This window comes from Colossoma macropomum, unplaced genomic scaffold (genome assembly GCF_904425465.1).
Source record: "Colossoma macropomum unplaced genomic scaffold, Colossoma_macropomum, whole genome shotgun sequence".
Taxonomy (NCBI): Eukaryota; Metazoa; Chordata; class Actinopteri; order Characiformes; family Serrasalmidae; genus Colossoma; species Colossoma macropomum.
In genome coordinates, this window is record NW_023494787.1 from 2,804,933 (window position 1) to 2,821,916 (window position 16,984).

The following is a 16,984-nucleotide window of genomic DNA, read 5'->3' on the forward strand; positions in this document are numbered from 1 at the left end:
TGTTTTCCAGCTATTTCTGAAGTTAACTAGGCTAGGACTGTTTTCTGGTTATGCTAAAGTTAACTGGGGTGACTGAGAACGTTTTCTAGCTAATGTTAATGTTAAGTAGGCTAAGTTTGAGATTGTTTAGATTTCCATAATTAATTTTTATTTAAAATATTAACTGAATGTTTAATTTTGACTAAAACATTGTAATTGAATTAAAATGTGGCTAGATTTCACAGGCATGCACATACTTGCGGACCAGTGGCCCTGAAAGCCTCCACGCTGGTTTGGGCAAGATCTGTGTGCTGGTCCCTCAGGGCAGCAGCTGGCTGAGTTGGTCATCATGGACCCACACAATCAGCGATGACCTGATCAAAAACCCTCTTTATAATAACCAGGCGCAGGGCAGAGAACAGCTCCAGCAGTGATGCAGGCCGAGTTCCGCAGGATTAGATTCTGTATAATGGGTCTCACAGAGGTTCACTGTGTGGAGTTAAGGTAGGGGAGAACGGGGCACAACTAACTCAGTTACATGCATATTTAATGTAGTTCAACAGGTTCCAGCAGAACGTGCTTCATCACTTTCACAAAGCAACGTCATCTGTGAATTTTGACAGCAGTCAGACAGATGTTTCTCCAGATTCACCCTGAAGAGTGTTTATACAATAAAAGTACACATTCCCATCTTAAGTGTTTGTGATCAGTGATCTGTACAGAATTCACTCCTATATTATTTTCATATCTTGGTGTGTGAAATACAGCAGCATCTAGAAGCATAAAAGAACTGTGCCTTTCCTGCCAACCCTGGTACATTGAGTTTCATGTTGGGAGCAAAGCTGCAAAGATATTTTTCCCACAGCACAGTAAAGAAAATGGTTCTAAGTAACCCTTGGAGAACCAGCTTTAAGTGTGTGGAAAAAATTAAGTACACAGTGAGGGTCTGGTAACAAACGGTATACAGTTTGTTGAGGGTTTAGTCACTTCACTCTGCAAACTGACCTGTTTACATCATTCCTGCTTTAGTTAGTGGATCATTTTCCCTCCTTTCTGGTATTATTCGTAAGAATCATTGTAAAACTCAAAACAATTGTTAAAAACATTAGCAGGGATTTGTAGGTTGCTTGTATAAAAACAAATACATTAAATAATATTCAGCATAAAAAAGTGTCCTATCCCCTACAAGTTTACACCCACAGAACAGAATATATGAAACCCCTATGAAGGATTTAAAATGGAAGAGTCAAAAGTTTCAAGGAGCAGAAAAGAGAAACTGAATATTGACTTTTTTTAAAAGAGCAAATGAAATTATGAACAGCCACTGTTTACACACTCATTTTAATCAGATTAGCGCAAACACAAATATCCAAGCTTGATCAGAACAGGTTCATTTCCATGGAGGAAAAAAAATTGGTCAAGATTTTGGGCTGGAATGTAAACATTACTGCTCAGACATAACTTAGTGCTTCAGTTCAGCCTCTGTACATTCACAATAAATTCATATATACAAAATAAATCAGCCTTAAACTCAAAACGCTCATCCAGTTGTCTCAAATTTCCACTGTGACTAACAAATGCAGGCTTCTCGCAAGAAACAGCTTCAAAATAAATAATCCAAAACTCCATACTGGGCCTGTCTGACAGTGAGCCCTAACCCTTGACCTTCTGAGGGGGTTTAATGCTGAACAGGTCCCTCAGGTTCACCTCTGGGTCGACGTGGTGGGGTATTTTGCGCTCGTTGAAGAGGCCGGACAGGTTAGCCTCCACTTTAGCCTTGCGGGCGATGCGCATGCGCAGAGCGAACAGGCTTCGCAGGTTGTCCTCCACCAGGGGGCGCTGGCTGCGGCCCTCCAACCGCTTCTGCCAGCTCTTACTGCTGCGCTTCTGACGCTGCTGCGACACACAAAGCGCTAATTAACAATTAACACTGAGTAATTCCACATTAATCAAGCCCCAGTTATTACTCAGTGAAGGACAATCACATTCCACCATCTAACACACTAAAGCAGCTCAATTAAAAATCATTTACATTCTGCTTTTATTGCAAATGTAGTTGCACTTTGTTTTTGGTTTTAGCTCCAGAGCTGAGGCCAATGTAGCTAATGAGTAATGGAAGCTTAGTCAGTCCGCACTCAAAGATGGTTCAAGGGTTTTTAGTAAAAAAAAAAAAAAAAAGGTTGTATATTGAAACCATGAACACAAAAACCTTTTGCATGATTAAAGGGTTCTTTGTATCATGAAAGCTTACTTCAGATTGATGGAGAATGAGTTGTATATGGTTCTGTATAGAACCTTTTTAGAACTGGTTCCATATTGCCCAAAAAAGGGTTCTTTCTATTGTTACAAGCTTGACATTGTAACAAAAAAAAACCTTTTGTGCTATAAATAACCCTATAACTCTACACCACAATCTCCACTAAACTGAGGAACACTAATCATGCCATGCTAAAGAACCCTTGAAGAACCATCTTTAAGAGTACTCCAATCACCATTTTTAAAGAAAATTCCACCAATAGAAAAAAATGCTTAATGAATTGGTTAAAATGTAGATAGTCGTTCAGAGCGGTTTGGCGTGAAACGCTCCGTTCTAGAGAGAATTGTTCAGTGGTGGTGATGGGAACCAGACGTCCACCTCTAAAAGCTCCCTCACAGAAAGTTCCTACATGAAATGGTTATGAATTCACTGCCTGATGACTGAGACACTTTTATGATAGTTTTGAGAAGATTTTGGCCTTAAACTCCATTCATGGTGGAGGGATACATAATATGCAGGGCGCTGTGAGGCAAAATAGCCCCCAAAGAAAACTAATTATTTCAGATTTTCCACTATTTTCCATCATCAACATTCCATATAAACTCAGAAGACTCGTGTAGGTTCACTGGTGGTTCTGGATAGTAAATAAAATGTCTATATCTGTGCTGTAGTCATGGCGACCCCTGGTTCCTATCACCACCACTGTAAAGACACCTGAATTTCTGACAGTGGAATTCGCCTTTCAGTGTCTCTAATAGACTTGACATGGTCTCTGATACACCTATCTATGAACATGGACTAGATTCAGACTACTGTTTTTAGCTTGCAATGTACTTTAGCCTAAGATGAAGTGCCTCACCAACCTGGCTTGTAACTGAAGATTCTCCACCAGGAGCAGCATTAGTACTGAGATGTTGGTGCTTTAGGAAGAGTGGCGTTTTGCGTCACTGTGTTTACATTCACTCAATTATCCAACCATAATCAGATTTCTACAGTTATCTGACTATTCAAACGTTTTGGTAAACAGCACGCTGATTTCTTAGATCGGAGTAAGGTCAAGAAATCTGATTGATAGAGTCTGGATTTTAGCTCAGTTATCAGATTTCAGTGCTGTAGACTCTTACTCTGATTTCTTTCAAATTTCAGTCTGAGCATGTGCGGAAACAGACAGCAGTACCGTAAATAAGCAAGCAGCGTTGCTGCGAGACGCAGCAAAACACTTTTGGAGCGACGCTGAAGCCAAACACATACTTGACAAAGGATTTAAATTTTCTTCATCTTCTAGATGATGCATGTTCATATTTTCAGGTAAAGCGGTGCGATGTTTGAAAAAAAGCTGCATCATTAAGTTTGTCACATCTTCTGAGAGTTTATTGGCTGGTTGTAAAGCAGAAATCTGATTACTGTCTGACTCATGCAGACCTGGAATTTCCCCATTATCTGATTACTCAAGTGCATGCAAACATGATCAGATTACTGACAAAATCTGATTTTCTGCAGTTATCAGATTATTAAGTGCATGTAAACACTCACTAAGTCTTTGCTATAAATGACAGTGCAGCCTGAGCTTCCACTGCTCATTAGCCACATTAGACTCGTTAAAACTAAAGAAGCAAAGTTAATGTCTTAGCTGATCAACTACAGGGTGTCCCAAAATAACAGCCAATTCTCCCTCAAATGATCTCAAATTAACAAAATGTGTAAAAACTAACCAAGTTTCATTTTTAATGTGTTTTCCAGGTTGAACGGCGTTCACTAGAAATGAAAAGGCATTTTGTGTTAGAATATGCTGAGTCAAACGAGAGCGCAGCAGCATTTTCCAGAATATTCAATAAAAATGCACCAACTGGAAAGCAGATTTTAACACGGCACAGAAAACAAAGAGGAAGGCTGTCTGTGCAGGACAAAGGGATCTGGACGACCACCAGCATCAGAAGATATTACATTTGTGAAGCTGTGAAATCGGTTATTAAATCTACATCCCTCTGAAATTTCTTGTTCGAATTTTGAAAAATAAATTTTGTTCAACATGAAGCCTATTTAATTTTGTTTGCCTGGACATGTAGTTACTCACATATTCACATCTCAAATGATGTCCATTTTTTTGGGACACCCTGGACAGTCTGGGAAAGGGGAATTTGAATTTCACCATGCTGCTCCCTTAAACAAGGCCAGGTAAATAATTAGTATTATTTACAGTCTGCAGGCTTAATTCTGAACAGAATGACCTTCAGATGCTAAAAATACTTTATCCTGCCTTTAGCCAGAGGGTCCCTGAGGGAAGCTTTCAGCACCAGCGTCAAACTCCAGATGGTGAGAATACAGCACAGACACTAATGCACCCAGCCTATCACACCTGACACCTGCCGGAGCTTTAATATACCCTAAACATCGCATAGCTCACACGTTTATGCAGACGTTTGAGTTCAGCACCTGCTAAAGGCAACTCTATACTGGACCTTTCATACACACAGGTATTCCTACAGTACAAAGACGTCCACAAAGTGTGACGCGCTTAGCCTTAAATCAAAAACAAATGTTTTAATGTGGATTTGCAAGCGGCTGGAGCTCAAAGCTCAACAACAGAGGCCAAGTTACAGATTACCTAGCACTGAAAATCAGTTCTGCACAGAACAACTTTTGGTCAGTCATCTTTTACAGTTAAAGGTGTACAGCTATGGAATGTTTCAGTTAAAAATCAAAACAACGTGAAAAAGTTTAATGTAAAAGTGAAACATCGGCTTAAACAGAAACAACTGAACATTTAAGTTTTAGCTGATATACAGACAAAGATGCATTCATCACAAATTTAATCATACAAAATATGCATGCACGTTTTCTGTATTTTATGTATTTATTCCATATGTTGCGCTATTATCTTCTTATTTTTATTAATTTAAAAGCTAATCAGGGGCTGGGGCTGCAAATTAGCATAATTTAGATGCTCTATAAACATTACATGTGATGCATTCTATGTGACAAGTTACCTGTACTGTCCCTGTCAAATAAACAAATCCTTAAGGTTTTCATTTCTAAAAAGAATGAATGTGTGATGGAAATGGAGATTTACCTTCAGTCTGCTGGCATCAGGGTCGTGATGAAGCAGGTGACGCACCAAACTCTCCTGTTAGAAGAGAGAAGAAAATCTCAGGAAAGACAAGACTTGCACCACAAAACATCTACATCTACTGCAGCTTTGTCACTGTCTAGTGAAAATCTGATTCCACTGGCAAATAATTCTGCCATCAAGAAGTGATGCTTGAGATTTTCTTACAGCAAGCTGAACTCATGAGATCAGATAGTGCCTGCATTTAAGATTCCTGTCAAACGTTTGCAGAAAAAATTTTTTTTCCATAAGTCAGTTTAAGACAGATATGCAGGTACAGATCTGTTCAACTCTATTAAAGTAAAATAACGCTAGACACCCCGGCCAAACACGTCATTAGTGTGGATGCAGCAGATGTCTGTAGGTAACCACAGGTAGAGATTTTAGATGAACAATCTTCTGTTTATGTATCAACTGGCAGTGTTTTAGCTTGGCTTGTTTTGTTGATTTTCTAATTATGATTTATTATGACCAACTTATTTATATAAGTTAACAACCTCTACAGATATGTTAAATGACATTTGTCTGCAAATTTTCGTGCACAATTTCTACTTGTTTGTTGAGTTTAACATACTGGAAAAAAAATAATCATAAAATAAATTAAATAACTTCTGCACAGGCCACATTTCCCCCCACCAAATGTTAAATTCAGCAAATATACACTAATATATACACGGTAAACTGTGCCAGTAAAAATGTGTAGAAGTGTGGTCAATCAACAAAGCGTTGATACGACTAGACTCAATTTTTTTTTAATTTACTTAATGACAAAGTAAAGAAATGTACAATAAGATTTTAAAGTTTTGAAAGTGTTTTATAACATTACATTTTGTTACCAAAACTACTCCAAAAACTGTTTTTAAAGAAAAGTAAGAATTCTCTTTTACATGCAGTATTAAATTGTTCTTATTGGGTGGAGAACTTTCTACTGGGCCAAGTCAAACGTCCTCATAGGCCAACTTTGGGCAGTCTGGTTTAAAGAACCTCCACATAACGTACTGATTCTATACCAAATTCAGGGTTCTTTGTAGAACCTTTACCTTATGTACACTTAAAAAGGATGGTTCTTCAACGGTTCTTTGGTAAAGACAATCGTTCTATACAAAACCATGAATACTCAAAGAACCATTTGCATGCGTAAAGGGTTCTCAGCATGGTGAAGTGGTTGTTCAGACTGACTGGGAATGTGCTATATATGGTTCTATATAGAACCTTTGAAAAGAATTCTGTATAATACCGAAAAGGGTTCTTCTATTATTACAAGCTTGAAATCATAATAGCAGAACCCTTTTTGATGCTATAGAGCCATAACATTCGCCATCAATCTGAAGAACACAAAGAACCCTTTGCATGATTAAAAAAAGGTTCTTTGCATCATGATTCTGAGTGTTCATGGTTCTATATAGAACTATTACCTTTACTAAAGAACACGTGAACCGTCTTTTACCGTCTGAACCGTGCTCCATGTGCCTTATTCTATCGTTCCAGTGTGTTCTGCTCCTGTTGGTTCTATAGATGTGTGACCCTGAAAACTAAAGGTAAAAGATAAAGGACAGACTGACCCGCATGGCGAAGGCCTTGGTGCAGCCGGGGAAGGAGCAGGTGTGGCGGAGGAGCTTGAGGTGGACCTTGCGGATGTGGTGCTGCAGGTTGAAGGTGGTGGAGAAGTAGGCCTGGCAGCCTTCGCTCGGGCACAGCAGGACGGGCTTCTGCAGGGCGTGGGTCCGCCGGTGCCTCCGCAGAGCATCGCGCTTACCGAACGCCTTCTTACACGAGCCGCACGAGAAAGAAGCTGCAGACAAACAAAGCTTGAGCTAAAACATGCATGCAGCGATAATGTGTCCTGCGGTGTGGTACATCTTGGGTTTATTCTTATTAAAGTGATAGTTCACCCAAAAATATAATACAAAATCCACCACCCTCCCACCAAAAGTAGTGAATTGGCAAAGATGTGTTGAAAAGGAGTTCCAGTCTTGTTTTTAGCCATGCTAACATACTTCAGTCCATGTTTATAGCTAACAGTGAGTTATACAGTGTCAAAAAAAAACCAATCTAGTCTATTAGAGACACTGAACACCTCCACACGGCTTGATGCCAGTAGGTGGTGATTTAGGCCTGCATGCTAATTGGTGGGGTGTAAGCTTCCATTACTTGTTAGCTACGTTAGCGCTGGAGCTACATGGCTAAAATAAACTCCATGTCTTGGCTGACAATACATTTGAGGTAAGGGAGCTGTGCCTCACTATAATCCACAGGGGAAAGACACACTTTAGGTGATAAGGAAGTCAGGCTGTACAGAGCTGTTCTCCATACAGAGCTAACAGTAGATATACAAGCATTAGCAACAGCAAGTCCATGGAGTGAGTGTTAATGCTCACAGTAAGACTAACCTGCAGCCTTAAGTACCAAACATGCACATTAAATCAAAGGCACTTAACAACGTAATTATACTGTTGATTAAATTTAACGTGTGAAATCTGAGAAACTACGTCACTTCTGTGTTTGCATCAGCAGTTCTTGCTGGCCAGATAAGCTTGCAAAATGAGCAGCTGTGAAATTTAAATGAACAAAAATCCCAGATAGTGAGCACATCAGTCTGCTGGCTTGATGAGGTCGGCACCCCGCTGACTGTTGGTCCACCCTCGGACCACCCAGATTACTGTTCTGTACACAAGGGATAACTATTTTTCCTCAAACAGATTTTAAATGCAGAGACTTATCTTGGAAAATAAATGACAGTAAATATTGTTTAAACTATTTACTAAATTACAAAGTGTAATGAAAAAGAAATGAAGGAAAAATCTCAATAAATTGCACTGAGTGGAAAAATGAAGAGCTGAAAAGTGACAGTTTGTCCAACACTCTGCTTTATCACCAGTGGGCCGCCAGCTTTGCCGTCCTCTTACTATCAGGGAAGGGAACCAATAAGCTGGAGCAGGAATGAGAGCCTTCTGCTGGTTGGAGTGTTCAGTAAACAAAGACATACTTCTGTTTTTCCATGCAGACCATTCTGGCTGACTAGCAAAGGTCAGACTGAGCTCCGGCAGTCTGTAAACGCTGCTGCGCTGCACTCACCTGGGTGTTTGGCGGCGTGTTTCTGGAGTTTTCCCCAGGTGTGCTCAACCACCTGACAGTCGGCATGAGGACAGCGGTAGCCTGGAGACCAACACAATGAAGATATTAGTAGAGGAGAGGACAAACTATACATAATGAGAGCCTGATCCTGCTCATGACCTGAAGAGATAAAGGGGAACTCCACTGATTTTCCAAAATTTCTGCTTAATTAAATGGTTGAGATGTAAACAGAGTCGTTCAGAGTGGTTTGGTGTGAAACGCTCTGTTCTATAGAAACTTACCGAGTCAGAATTGTTCACAGTGGTGGTGATAGGAACCAGACGTCCACCTCTAAAAGCTCCCTCACAGAAAGTTACTACATGAAATGGTTATGAATTCACTGCCAGTTTTGAGACGATGTTGGCCTTAAACTCCATTCATGGTGGAGGGATACATGCAGGGCGCTGTGAGGCAAAATAGTCCCCAAAGAAAACTAATTCTCAGATTTTCCACTATTTTCCATCATCAACATTCCATATAAACTCAGAAGACTCGTGTAGGTTCACTGGTGGTTCTGGATAGTAAATAAAATGTCTATATCTGTGTTGTAGTCATGGTGACCCCTGGTTCCTATCACCACCACTGTAAAGACATCTGCAGATTCTTAGCTGTTTGTGCATCACTAGATAGACACAAATGATCATGACAGATTACATCACAAAAATCATGATTAAGAAAACAAAAAATACTGTTCGTGTTTTTAATGAGGCCCAAAATGGAAACGTTCTGATCCAGCACTTTAGAAGTCGTCTATTTTAAAGAAGTTTAATATCCCCTAAATCTAATCAATCTAAAAAGAGCAGAAGAATTTTTGGTTCCCTAAGGAGAACCTTTCTGTGGATGGTCCTTTGGAGAGCAATGTGTAAATTAAGAACTTCAACATATTTAACAATTATTCCTAGAACCTTTATAATTGGTACAGAACCTTTACGCTTTAAAAATAAAAAGATGGTTCTTCGGGGGATTTAGTAAAGAACATTTGATTATTCAGTAAAGAACGTGGAGCTATATAGAACCATTACCCCTCAAAGAACCATTCGCATGATTAGAGGGTTCTTTGCATCATGAAAGCATTCTTCAAAGTGATAATGTGCTGCAGATGGTTCTATATAGAACCTTTTTAAAAGGGTTCTATATAACACCAAAGGGGTTCTTCTATTGCTACACCATCCAGCTTTTTCTTCGCTAAAAATCCTCGAAAAACCATGTTTAAGAGTGTAGCTAAAAGGGTTCTTCACACGCAAATCTTTCAAACAGTTCTTTAGGGTTCCTCTATGGGATTGCTCAAAGAACCCTTTGTGGAACCCTTCTTTAAGCATGTATGCAAGTACAGCATCATTTTGACTGACGTTTCCGAGCCAGCGATTCTGACAAAACCAAAAGTTTAATTCTGGTGCCTGCAGTGAGTTAAACTTCACCTGTGTGAGTTTTCTCGTGAGCTTTCCGAGCGACATGCGTTCCGAAGGTCATTCCACATCCAGCCTTAGAGCACCTAAAGAGGAAATGACATTCCAGAAGAAAAAGGTCCTGTATTCCTCTTCGAGTACGCAGTGAGGTTTAAAGTAGGTGGGTCATTCTACAGAAACATCCACTTCTATCTCTCCACAGGAGTCACTGGTGTTACTGATCCTCATTGGTGTTACACATAATAAAGGAAACACCAGAGACATTTTTAATGAACAATGCATTTTACAAAATACCTGCTACAGAGCATCAAACCACATGTCAATCATGGAATATCCACTAAAATATGGAATTTAATCTGTTTGTCTTCTATTTTTTCCACAATGACCTCAGAATAAAGTAGGTCACACCAGTGACTTCAGCTAAAAGCTTCATATGAAATCATGAGCTAAATGAGAAAATCTCTGATAACTGAAAGACACAGTGGACTCACCATGTGCTTTTCTTCATAGATCCTCGGAAAACAGGTAAAAGGAAGTCGAGTGATGTCATCAGTGTGACTTATTTCAAAATAAAAGATTTTTTGTTAAGCGGTAACACCAGTGACACGACTCCTGGGGACAACTTTCATTATATATTTTATAATATTTATTAGGCATTTGTTTTCTTTGTCATTTAATTTATATATTCCATAGTCATGTATAGATTATTGTAGTTAAAATTGCAGAAAAACGTCTACAAAATATGGCCTCATTCTTTACACATGACTGAACACAAGCACTTCTGTGGAGCTTGGAATTCTATAGGATTGATTTAAAAACCAGTATTTCTAAAGTGATGGATCAAGAAGGTGTGATTGTTAAAATAACTTGTTTATTTTAAGATCTAAATAAACTGTAACCCTAACCTGTTTAAGTGTAATATCTAAACGCTAGGGACACAAAAATGGACGTTTCTGTAGAATGACCCTGGTGTTTTAAAGCTGAAGCTACTTACCTGAAACGCGCTGAGACACCGTGACCAGCCAGGTGGAGCTTCAGCACGCGCCGCTTCCGGAACGTCATCTGACAGCCGGGGAAGGTGCACTACCACACCGGGAAGAGCACAGTGTAAAAATCTGATTACTGCTGTTTTTATATGTAGCACCAATATAAGAGATCAGAGCACTTTATTGATCCCTGACAGGAAAAACGAGGCGTTACAGCAGAGTGAGGTGGCAGTAGAGCAACACAGAATCCACACAGTTATACAAACAATACAGAGCTGAACAGCCGTGCACATACGAGCTGAATGGAGGTCTGCATTATGAGTGCAGTGTTTACTGTAGTGTTACTCCAAACGTTTAGCAAGAGCACTTATTTTTGCACAAAGTCAAATCATTAGATTTTCAAGAAACACAATGTTTTCAATGTAACAGTGTCCATAAACCTTTGATTCTGTATCACACTTAGAGATGGTTCTTTAGTAAAGAACGCTTCTACATAGAACCAAGAACACTCAAAGAACCAAAGACCATGGATGGTCTTTTGGAGAATAACGTGTAAATTAAGAGTTTTAAAGTTTAAAACCTCGTTATCTGAACATTCAAGTGGTCGTGTAAACAGCACCCCGCAATCCATAACAGTAGAAGAACCCATTTTGGTGCTGTATAGAACCCTTTTCCAAAAGCTTCTATATAGAACCATGTAGCACATCCTCCATTAATCCGAAGAACAATTTCAGCATGCTTAAGTGGTTCTCAGCATGGTGAAATTGCTCGTGCTACATGGTTCTATATAGCACTGAAATGGGTTCTACTGTTGCGGATCGCAGGGTGCTGTTTACACGACCAGTTGAACGTTCAGATAACTGCAGAGATCTGAAAGTGATCGATTATTAAGTGCATCTAAACATTTACAATCAGGACTTCGGTGAAAAGCAGAGTTACATCTTAATTATTATGCATATTTTATGCAGGTTAATTAGTGGAATGTGTCCTCGTTAATGCAGTTGCCCCAGTCAGCTGTGCTGTGATTGAGGGTGGGGTCTAAACCTGAAATATTCCTGACTGGTGTAATCCCAGACGGAATATTTTGTAGTTTTGAAAAAATTATTCAAAAACATGGAAAGTAGAAAAAAATACACTAAAAATTTCACAGCCATCAGTTTAGAGTAACCTGGTTAACGTTAAATTGAGTAATGATTTTTACACCGACAGTAGAAAAACAAATGATCATTTTTATTTAATTTTAATAATTCTTCTTAAAATTTGTTTTATCATGTGATTAACTTCTATTCTCCTTTAATTTGTTACATTTCAAACAATAATTTGAACTATTTTTGTCTTTCCTCTTTGGTAAAGCTGTATGAAAGACGCTACATAAACACTTGTCTTTTACATTTAATAACTTATTTGGAATTCAATTAGCCCAAAATTTTAAAGCATCACTTAGTTGATTAAAAAGTTGCGTCTTTATTCAGTGTAAATCTGTTCAATAGGTATTAATCTCATTAGGAAACTGACACAAGAATAGTCACTGTTATAACACATTAATATTCCCTCTATTACGAGACATGTTAACATGTATAAAGCGATTCAGGTGAAATGTTCTCACTGCACTGGCAGTGAATTACAGCCTTACGAGATTCTGCTCTAAAATGGAAGTAAACTGATCTACTGGAACACTTAGAACATCTAGAAAAAAGAGGCTGAATATTCATAACGTTCTTATATTAATCTTATGAGTAATTAGATCTACTGTCTACAGTAAAGATACTTTCACCCATCATTTTTGCAGCAAATATACCGGATTAGACCCGAATTAAGGTGGATTAGGTCTGTTAGACAGGTGAAGGGTCAGCATGAACCCCTGCAGGACAGTGAATGTAACTGCTGTCTCTCTAAAGTCCTACAGCGCCCCCCTGTGTCCAAACCTTAAAGTACTTGTCCTTGTCTCCGTGTGCGTAGCGGACGTGTCTCTTCAGTCTGTCTTTACTGTAGAAGCTCTTGTCACAGCTCGCCACGCTGCACCTGATCAAGAGAGAGACGCTCAGCTGTGAGGGGTACATATAGTGTAAATGATCACTTTCGAAGGACTAGATCAGTAAAAACTCAAATTTGCAGTTTCCACCCTTAGCACAAACGTAGTCGACCATCCAAGACACGTTTGGTGTTCATAGTTTGCGTCTTTGGTTTTAAACTGGAGCCAACAACATTCCTAGGGATTTGCAGGTGGTTCTTGGTTCGCTCAGATCAAGGGTTAATGCTTTTCCTAGAAACCTGGGTGTTTGATTCTCATTTACAATTTTCAGTGCATATTAAGAATCTTATTCAGTCATGTTTTTTTTCCCCAACTAAGAAATATTGCAACGATCAGACGGAGTCTTTTCAGGACTTATTCATGCATTTGTCTCATCTTGTTTGGACTACTGTAACGCCTTATATAGACAAGGAGCTTTGGCAAGACTTCAAAATGCAGGTGCTCGGCTCTTAACAAAAGCTGGACGTAGGGAGCACATCAGCCCAGTGCTGGCCTCTCTTCACTGGCTGCCAGTGAAATTCAGGACTGATTTTAAAGTACTGGTTCTTACTTCTAAGGCTCTACATGGTGAAGTGCCTGAATACATTCATGAACTGTTAGTTTCTCATACAAGTCCCAGGCTGCTGAGACCCTCTAATAAAGGGCCTCTTGTTCCCAGAACTAAACTGATTTGCTGTGTTGCTCCTAAATTGTGGAACAGTCTTCCCCTCAGTATCAGACTATCAGAGTCCACATCTTTAAGAAGCGCCTAAAGGCTCACTTTTATTCTCTAGCTTTGAGTCGTGATCATAGGTAGTTTCCTTTATTGTGTGTTTAATTTCTTTTAACTTTTATTACTTTTATTCTATAACTAATTATTCATTGTGAAGCACTTCGTGCCCATCTCAGAAAAGTGCTAAATAAAGTTCTCTAAGAAACTGATGTAGCTAAACACTGGAAGTCAAGCCTCCCAAAATCTTCTCTAAACACATCCCCACAACTTCTCACAAAACACACCCAGCTCTTCTTTAAAGGGCCCCTACTTTATTTTTGAAGTACATTTTTCCCCATTTTACACTTAGAATATTTGTGGTTTTATGTTCCCCAAGAAAGTCATAATTCAATACTACATGAACATTTTCCAACCTCACATTATCCCTTAGAATTAAACAGGCTTGTTAGAGTCCCTTTAAGACTGCTATATGTGAATGAGCTCTGTTCTGATTGGCTGCCGTGTACTGCATCTCATTCAAAAGCAGCCCGCGCTGAAACACTCCTTATAGCTTCAGTGCGAGTGGGCGGGGCTAAACTGCTGTCAGTTTGACAGGTGGTACTATGAAAAAAAAAAGTGTGTGACGTCACAAAGAATTCCAACCAGGCTGTTGCTGCAGTTTGAACTGTATGAAACTGGAAAACTTGTGTTTACATACTGCAGCAAACTTCTTTCAAACAGTGAGGAAGATTCAGTTTTCCATGATACAGGCCCTGTAAAGCCGTCTGAAGTGTCTGCCTGCAGCGTTCAGCTTCACAGGGAAGCTTTGTTCATGTTTGTGGCTCATGGTAGGCCATCCGGCACTCAAAGATGGTTCTCCAAGGGTTCTTCAGCAAAGACAAAGGGTCTGTGTAAACCCATTAACACTCAAAGAACCATTTGGATACTTAAATGTTTCTTTGCATGGTGAAATGGTTCTTTTGATTGATGGAAAATGTGTTGTATATTGTTCTATATAGAACCAACAAGGGTTCTGCTACTGTAACCATGTCAAGCTGACAATGGGAGCTTATAACAATGCCCTTTTCTTTGAAGAACCAACTTTAAGAGTGTCCTAAACTACATCTACAAGAGCTGGACGCAGTTCAAAAGAGGTTTTGGGGATTTATTTTCAGAAAAGATTTGGGTGACTATTGAGTTCTAGTGTTTGTCAGCAGTGTTGGCCTCAAAGCTCCAGCTTTAAATTAAAGAACAAGTTTGGACACTAAACAGGTCTTGGCTGCTCAGCTGCATTTGGGATGAGAGGAAAACTATCTGATTTTTCACAGAACCAGTCCTTTACTACCCATTTTTACCTGATCCTTTTCTCGTCGTGTTTGTGTGCATGTCTGTTCAGGTGGGCTTTACGTGAAAAGCTCCGCCCACAGCCCTCCACTGTGCACTTGAGGGGCCGCTGGGGGGCACAAAAAACATAGCAGGTGGGGATGGCAGGCACACAGAGCATAAGATAAAAATAAATCAGACAAGAACCTAAGAGATTAATTTCACTTGCTTTGGCAGAGTGGGGAACAAAGTGCTACTTATTAAAGGGAAACTCCATCAATTTTTTAAAAAAATTTCTCCATGACTAAATGGTCAAGATGTAAACAGAGTGGTTTGGTGTGAAATGCTCCATTCTAGAGAAATTTAGTTTTGAGAGGATTTAAAATCCATTCATTCATCTGAAACACTCAATTTTTAATATTTGAAAACTTGGAGTTCCCCTTTAAACATCCAAATTAGAGAAATGGGTCCCAGTGAACATGAACATTGGCATTTTTGGCAACTTTTGCATCAACCTAAAAGCAAAAAGTCCTTTTATAAGCCAAAATTAATCAAAACTGTGCTTAAAAGGGGAATTCCACCAATTTTTCAAAATCCCTGAACATTCAATCCTTGAGATATTCAGAGCGGTTTGGTGTGAAATGGTTCATGAATGGATTAAAATACATTTCAAGCCAAAACTATCATAAAACAGTGTCTCAGTCATCAGGCAGTGAATTCATAACCATTTCATGTAGGAACTTTCTGTGAGGGAGCTTTTAGAGGTGGACGTCTGGTTCCTATCACCACCACTGTGAACAGTTCTGACTCAGTACGTTTCGCTAGAACAGAGCGTTTCACACCAAACCACTCTGACTTCAATAATATTTTTACAAATCGGTGGAATTTCCCTTAAAGCACATGTAAGTCATTCAGTTAGATATGAATATGGTGTGGATTTGTAATAATCTTTGTGCATGTTATTCAGTAGGTTGGCCAGCCTTCAAGATAATGGTATTAATGTCACACTAAACATGCTTACATCAGTAATTCCCTGGAAAATATCATTGAGTAGTTTTAGCCTCATAACTCCATGCCAGTACGGAATGGAGCACCTGCACTTCCTACCTTTAACCACCAGGTGCCGCCAGTGTGCGCTGCTCTGAAGCGCTTCAAGTGATAAATACTTGATTCAAAAAGCTCATTTCTTCACCAACACTGGTTAAATTTTCTCACATTGTTTTATTGTGGAAAAAATACAACGAGCTCTGAACTACAACAGTCAGTAGATACAAAACAGAACTGAGAGAAATAAATTAAAATACACTCGAAAAGATGGTTCTTCAAGGGTTCTTTAGTGAAGACAATGGCTCTACATAGAACCATGAGCACTCAGAACAATCTTCACGGTTAAATGGTTCTTTGCATGGCGAAACGGTTCTTCAGATTGATGAAGAATGTGTTGTGCTTCTATATAGAAGCTTTTTTTAATGGTTCTATATATCACCAAAAAGGGTTCTGCTATCGTATACAAGCTTGACATAATAGAACGCTTCACCATGCAGAGAACCATTTAAGCATGCAAACGGTTCTTTGAGTGTTCATAGCTCTAAATAGAACCACTCCCTTGACCAAAGAACCATCACGCACTGTGGCTGCAGGTCTGGGCCAAAAGACAAATGTGAACACGCTGCAGTTCACTGCGCTGCGCTGTGCTAAGGGGGGCTGACTCACCTTGCCCGTGTGGACTGTCTCGTGCTCGTCTAGACGCCACTTGCGCGTGAACGTGGCCCCGCAGTCCGCGTTCGTGCAGTTGAAGAGCTGCAGGCGCGGAGCTGCGTCCACTTTCTCTCTGCGGGGCTGCATTTCACACTGGACCCTCTGATGAACTGAGAACTGCCCTGCTGCAGGGATTATACGATTATAGGGAGCTCGAGCTCGTTAACTGCCCCCTCTTATGGCCTAGCCCGGGGTCATTAACACCTGCGGCCTCATTAACATCAACACACCTGATCCAGATCAGCAGATCAGCAGCTGAGACTCAGAGTCAGTGGACCCTGACAGCCTCTGACACAAACTAATTAATTACAGAGCAGCACGTGGGTTGGACA

The 16,984-nt window shown here is 39.7% G+C and overlaps 1 protein-coding gene across 1 annotated transcript; it reads right to left on the reverse strand.

Moving 5' to 3' along the window:
- Window positions 1-1,632: 1,632 nt before the first annotated feature.
- Window positions 1,633-16,739, reverse strand: si:dkey-208k4.2 (uncharacterized protein LOC570186 homolog). The gene is made up of 9 exons (XM_036565461.1): window positions 16,608-16,739; window positions 14,927-15,024; window positions 12,774-12,870; window positions 10,857-10,945; window positions 9,875-9,948; window positions 8,418-8,498; window positions 6,905-7,134; window positions 5,307-5,360; window positions 1,633-1,875 (listed from the first exon to the last, which is right to left on the reverse strand). Exons 1-9 carry the CDS (start codon window positions 16,737-16,739, stop codon window positions 1,633-1,635), a joined length of 1,098 nt encoding a protein of 365 aa, XP_036421354.1.
- Window positions 16,740-16,984: the final 245 nt, after the last annotated feature.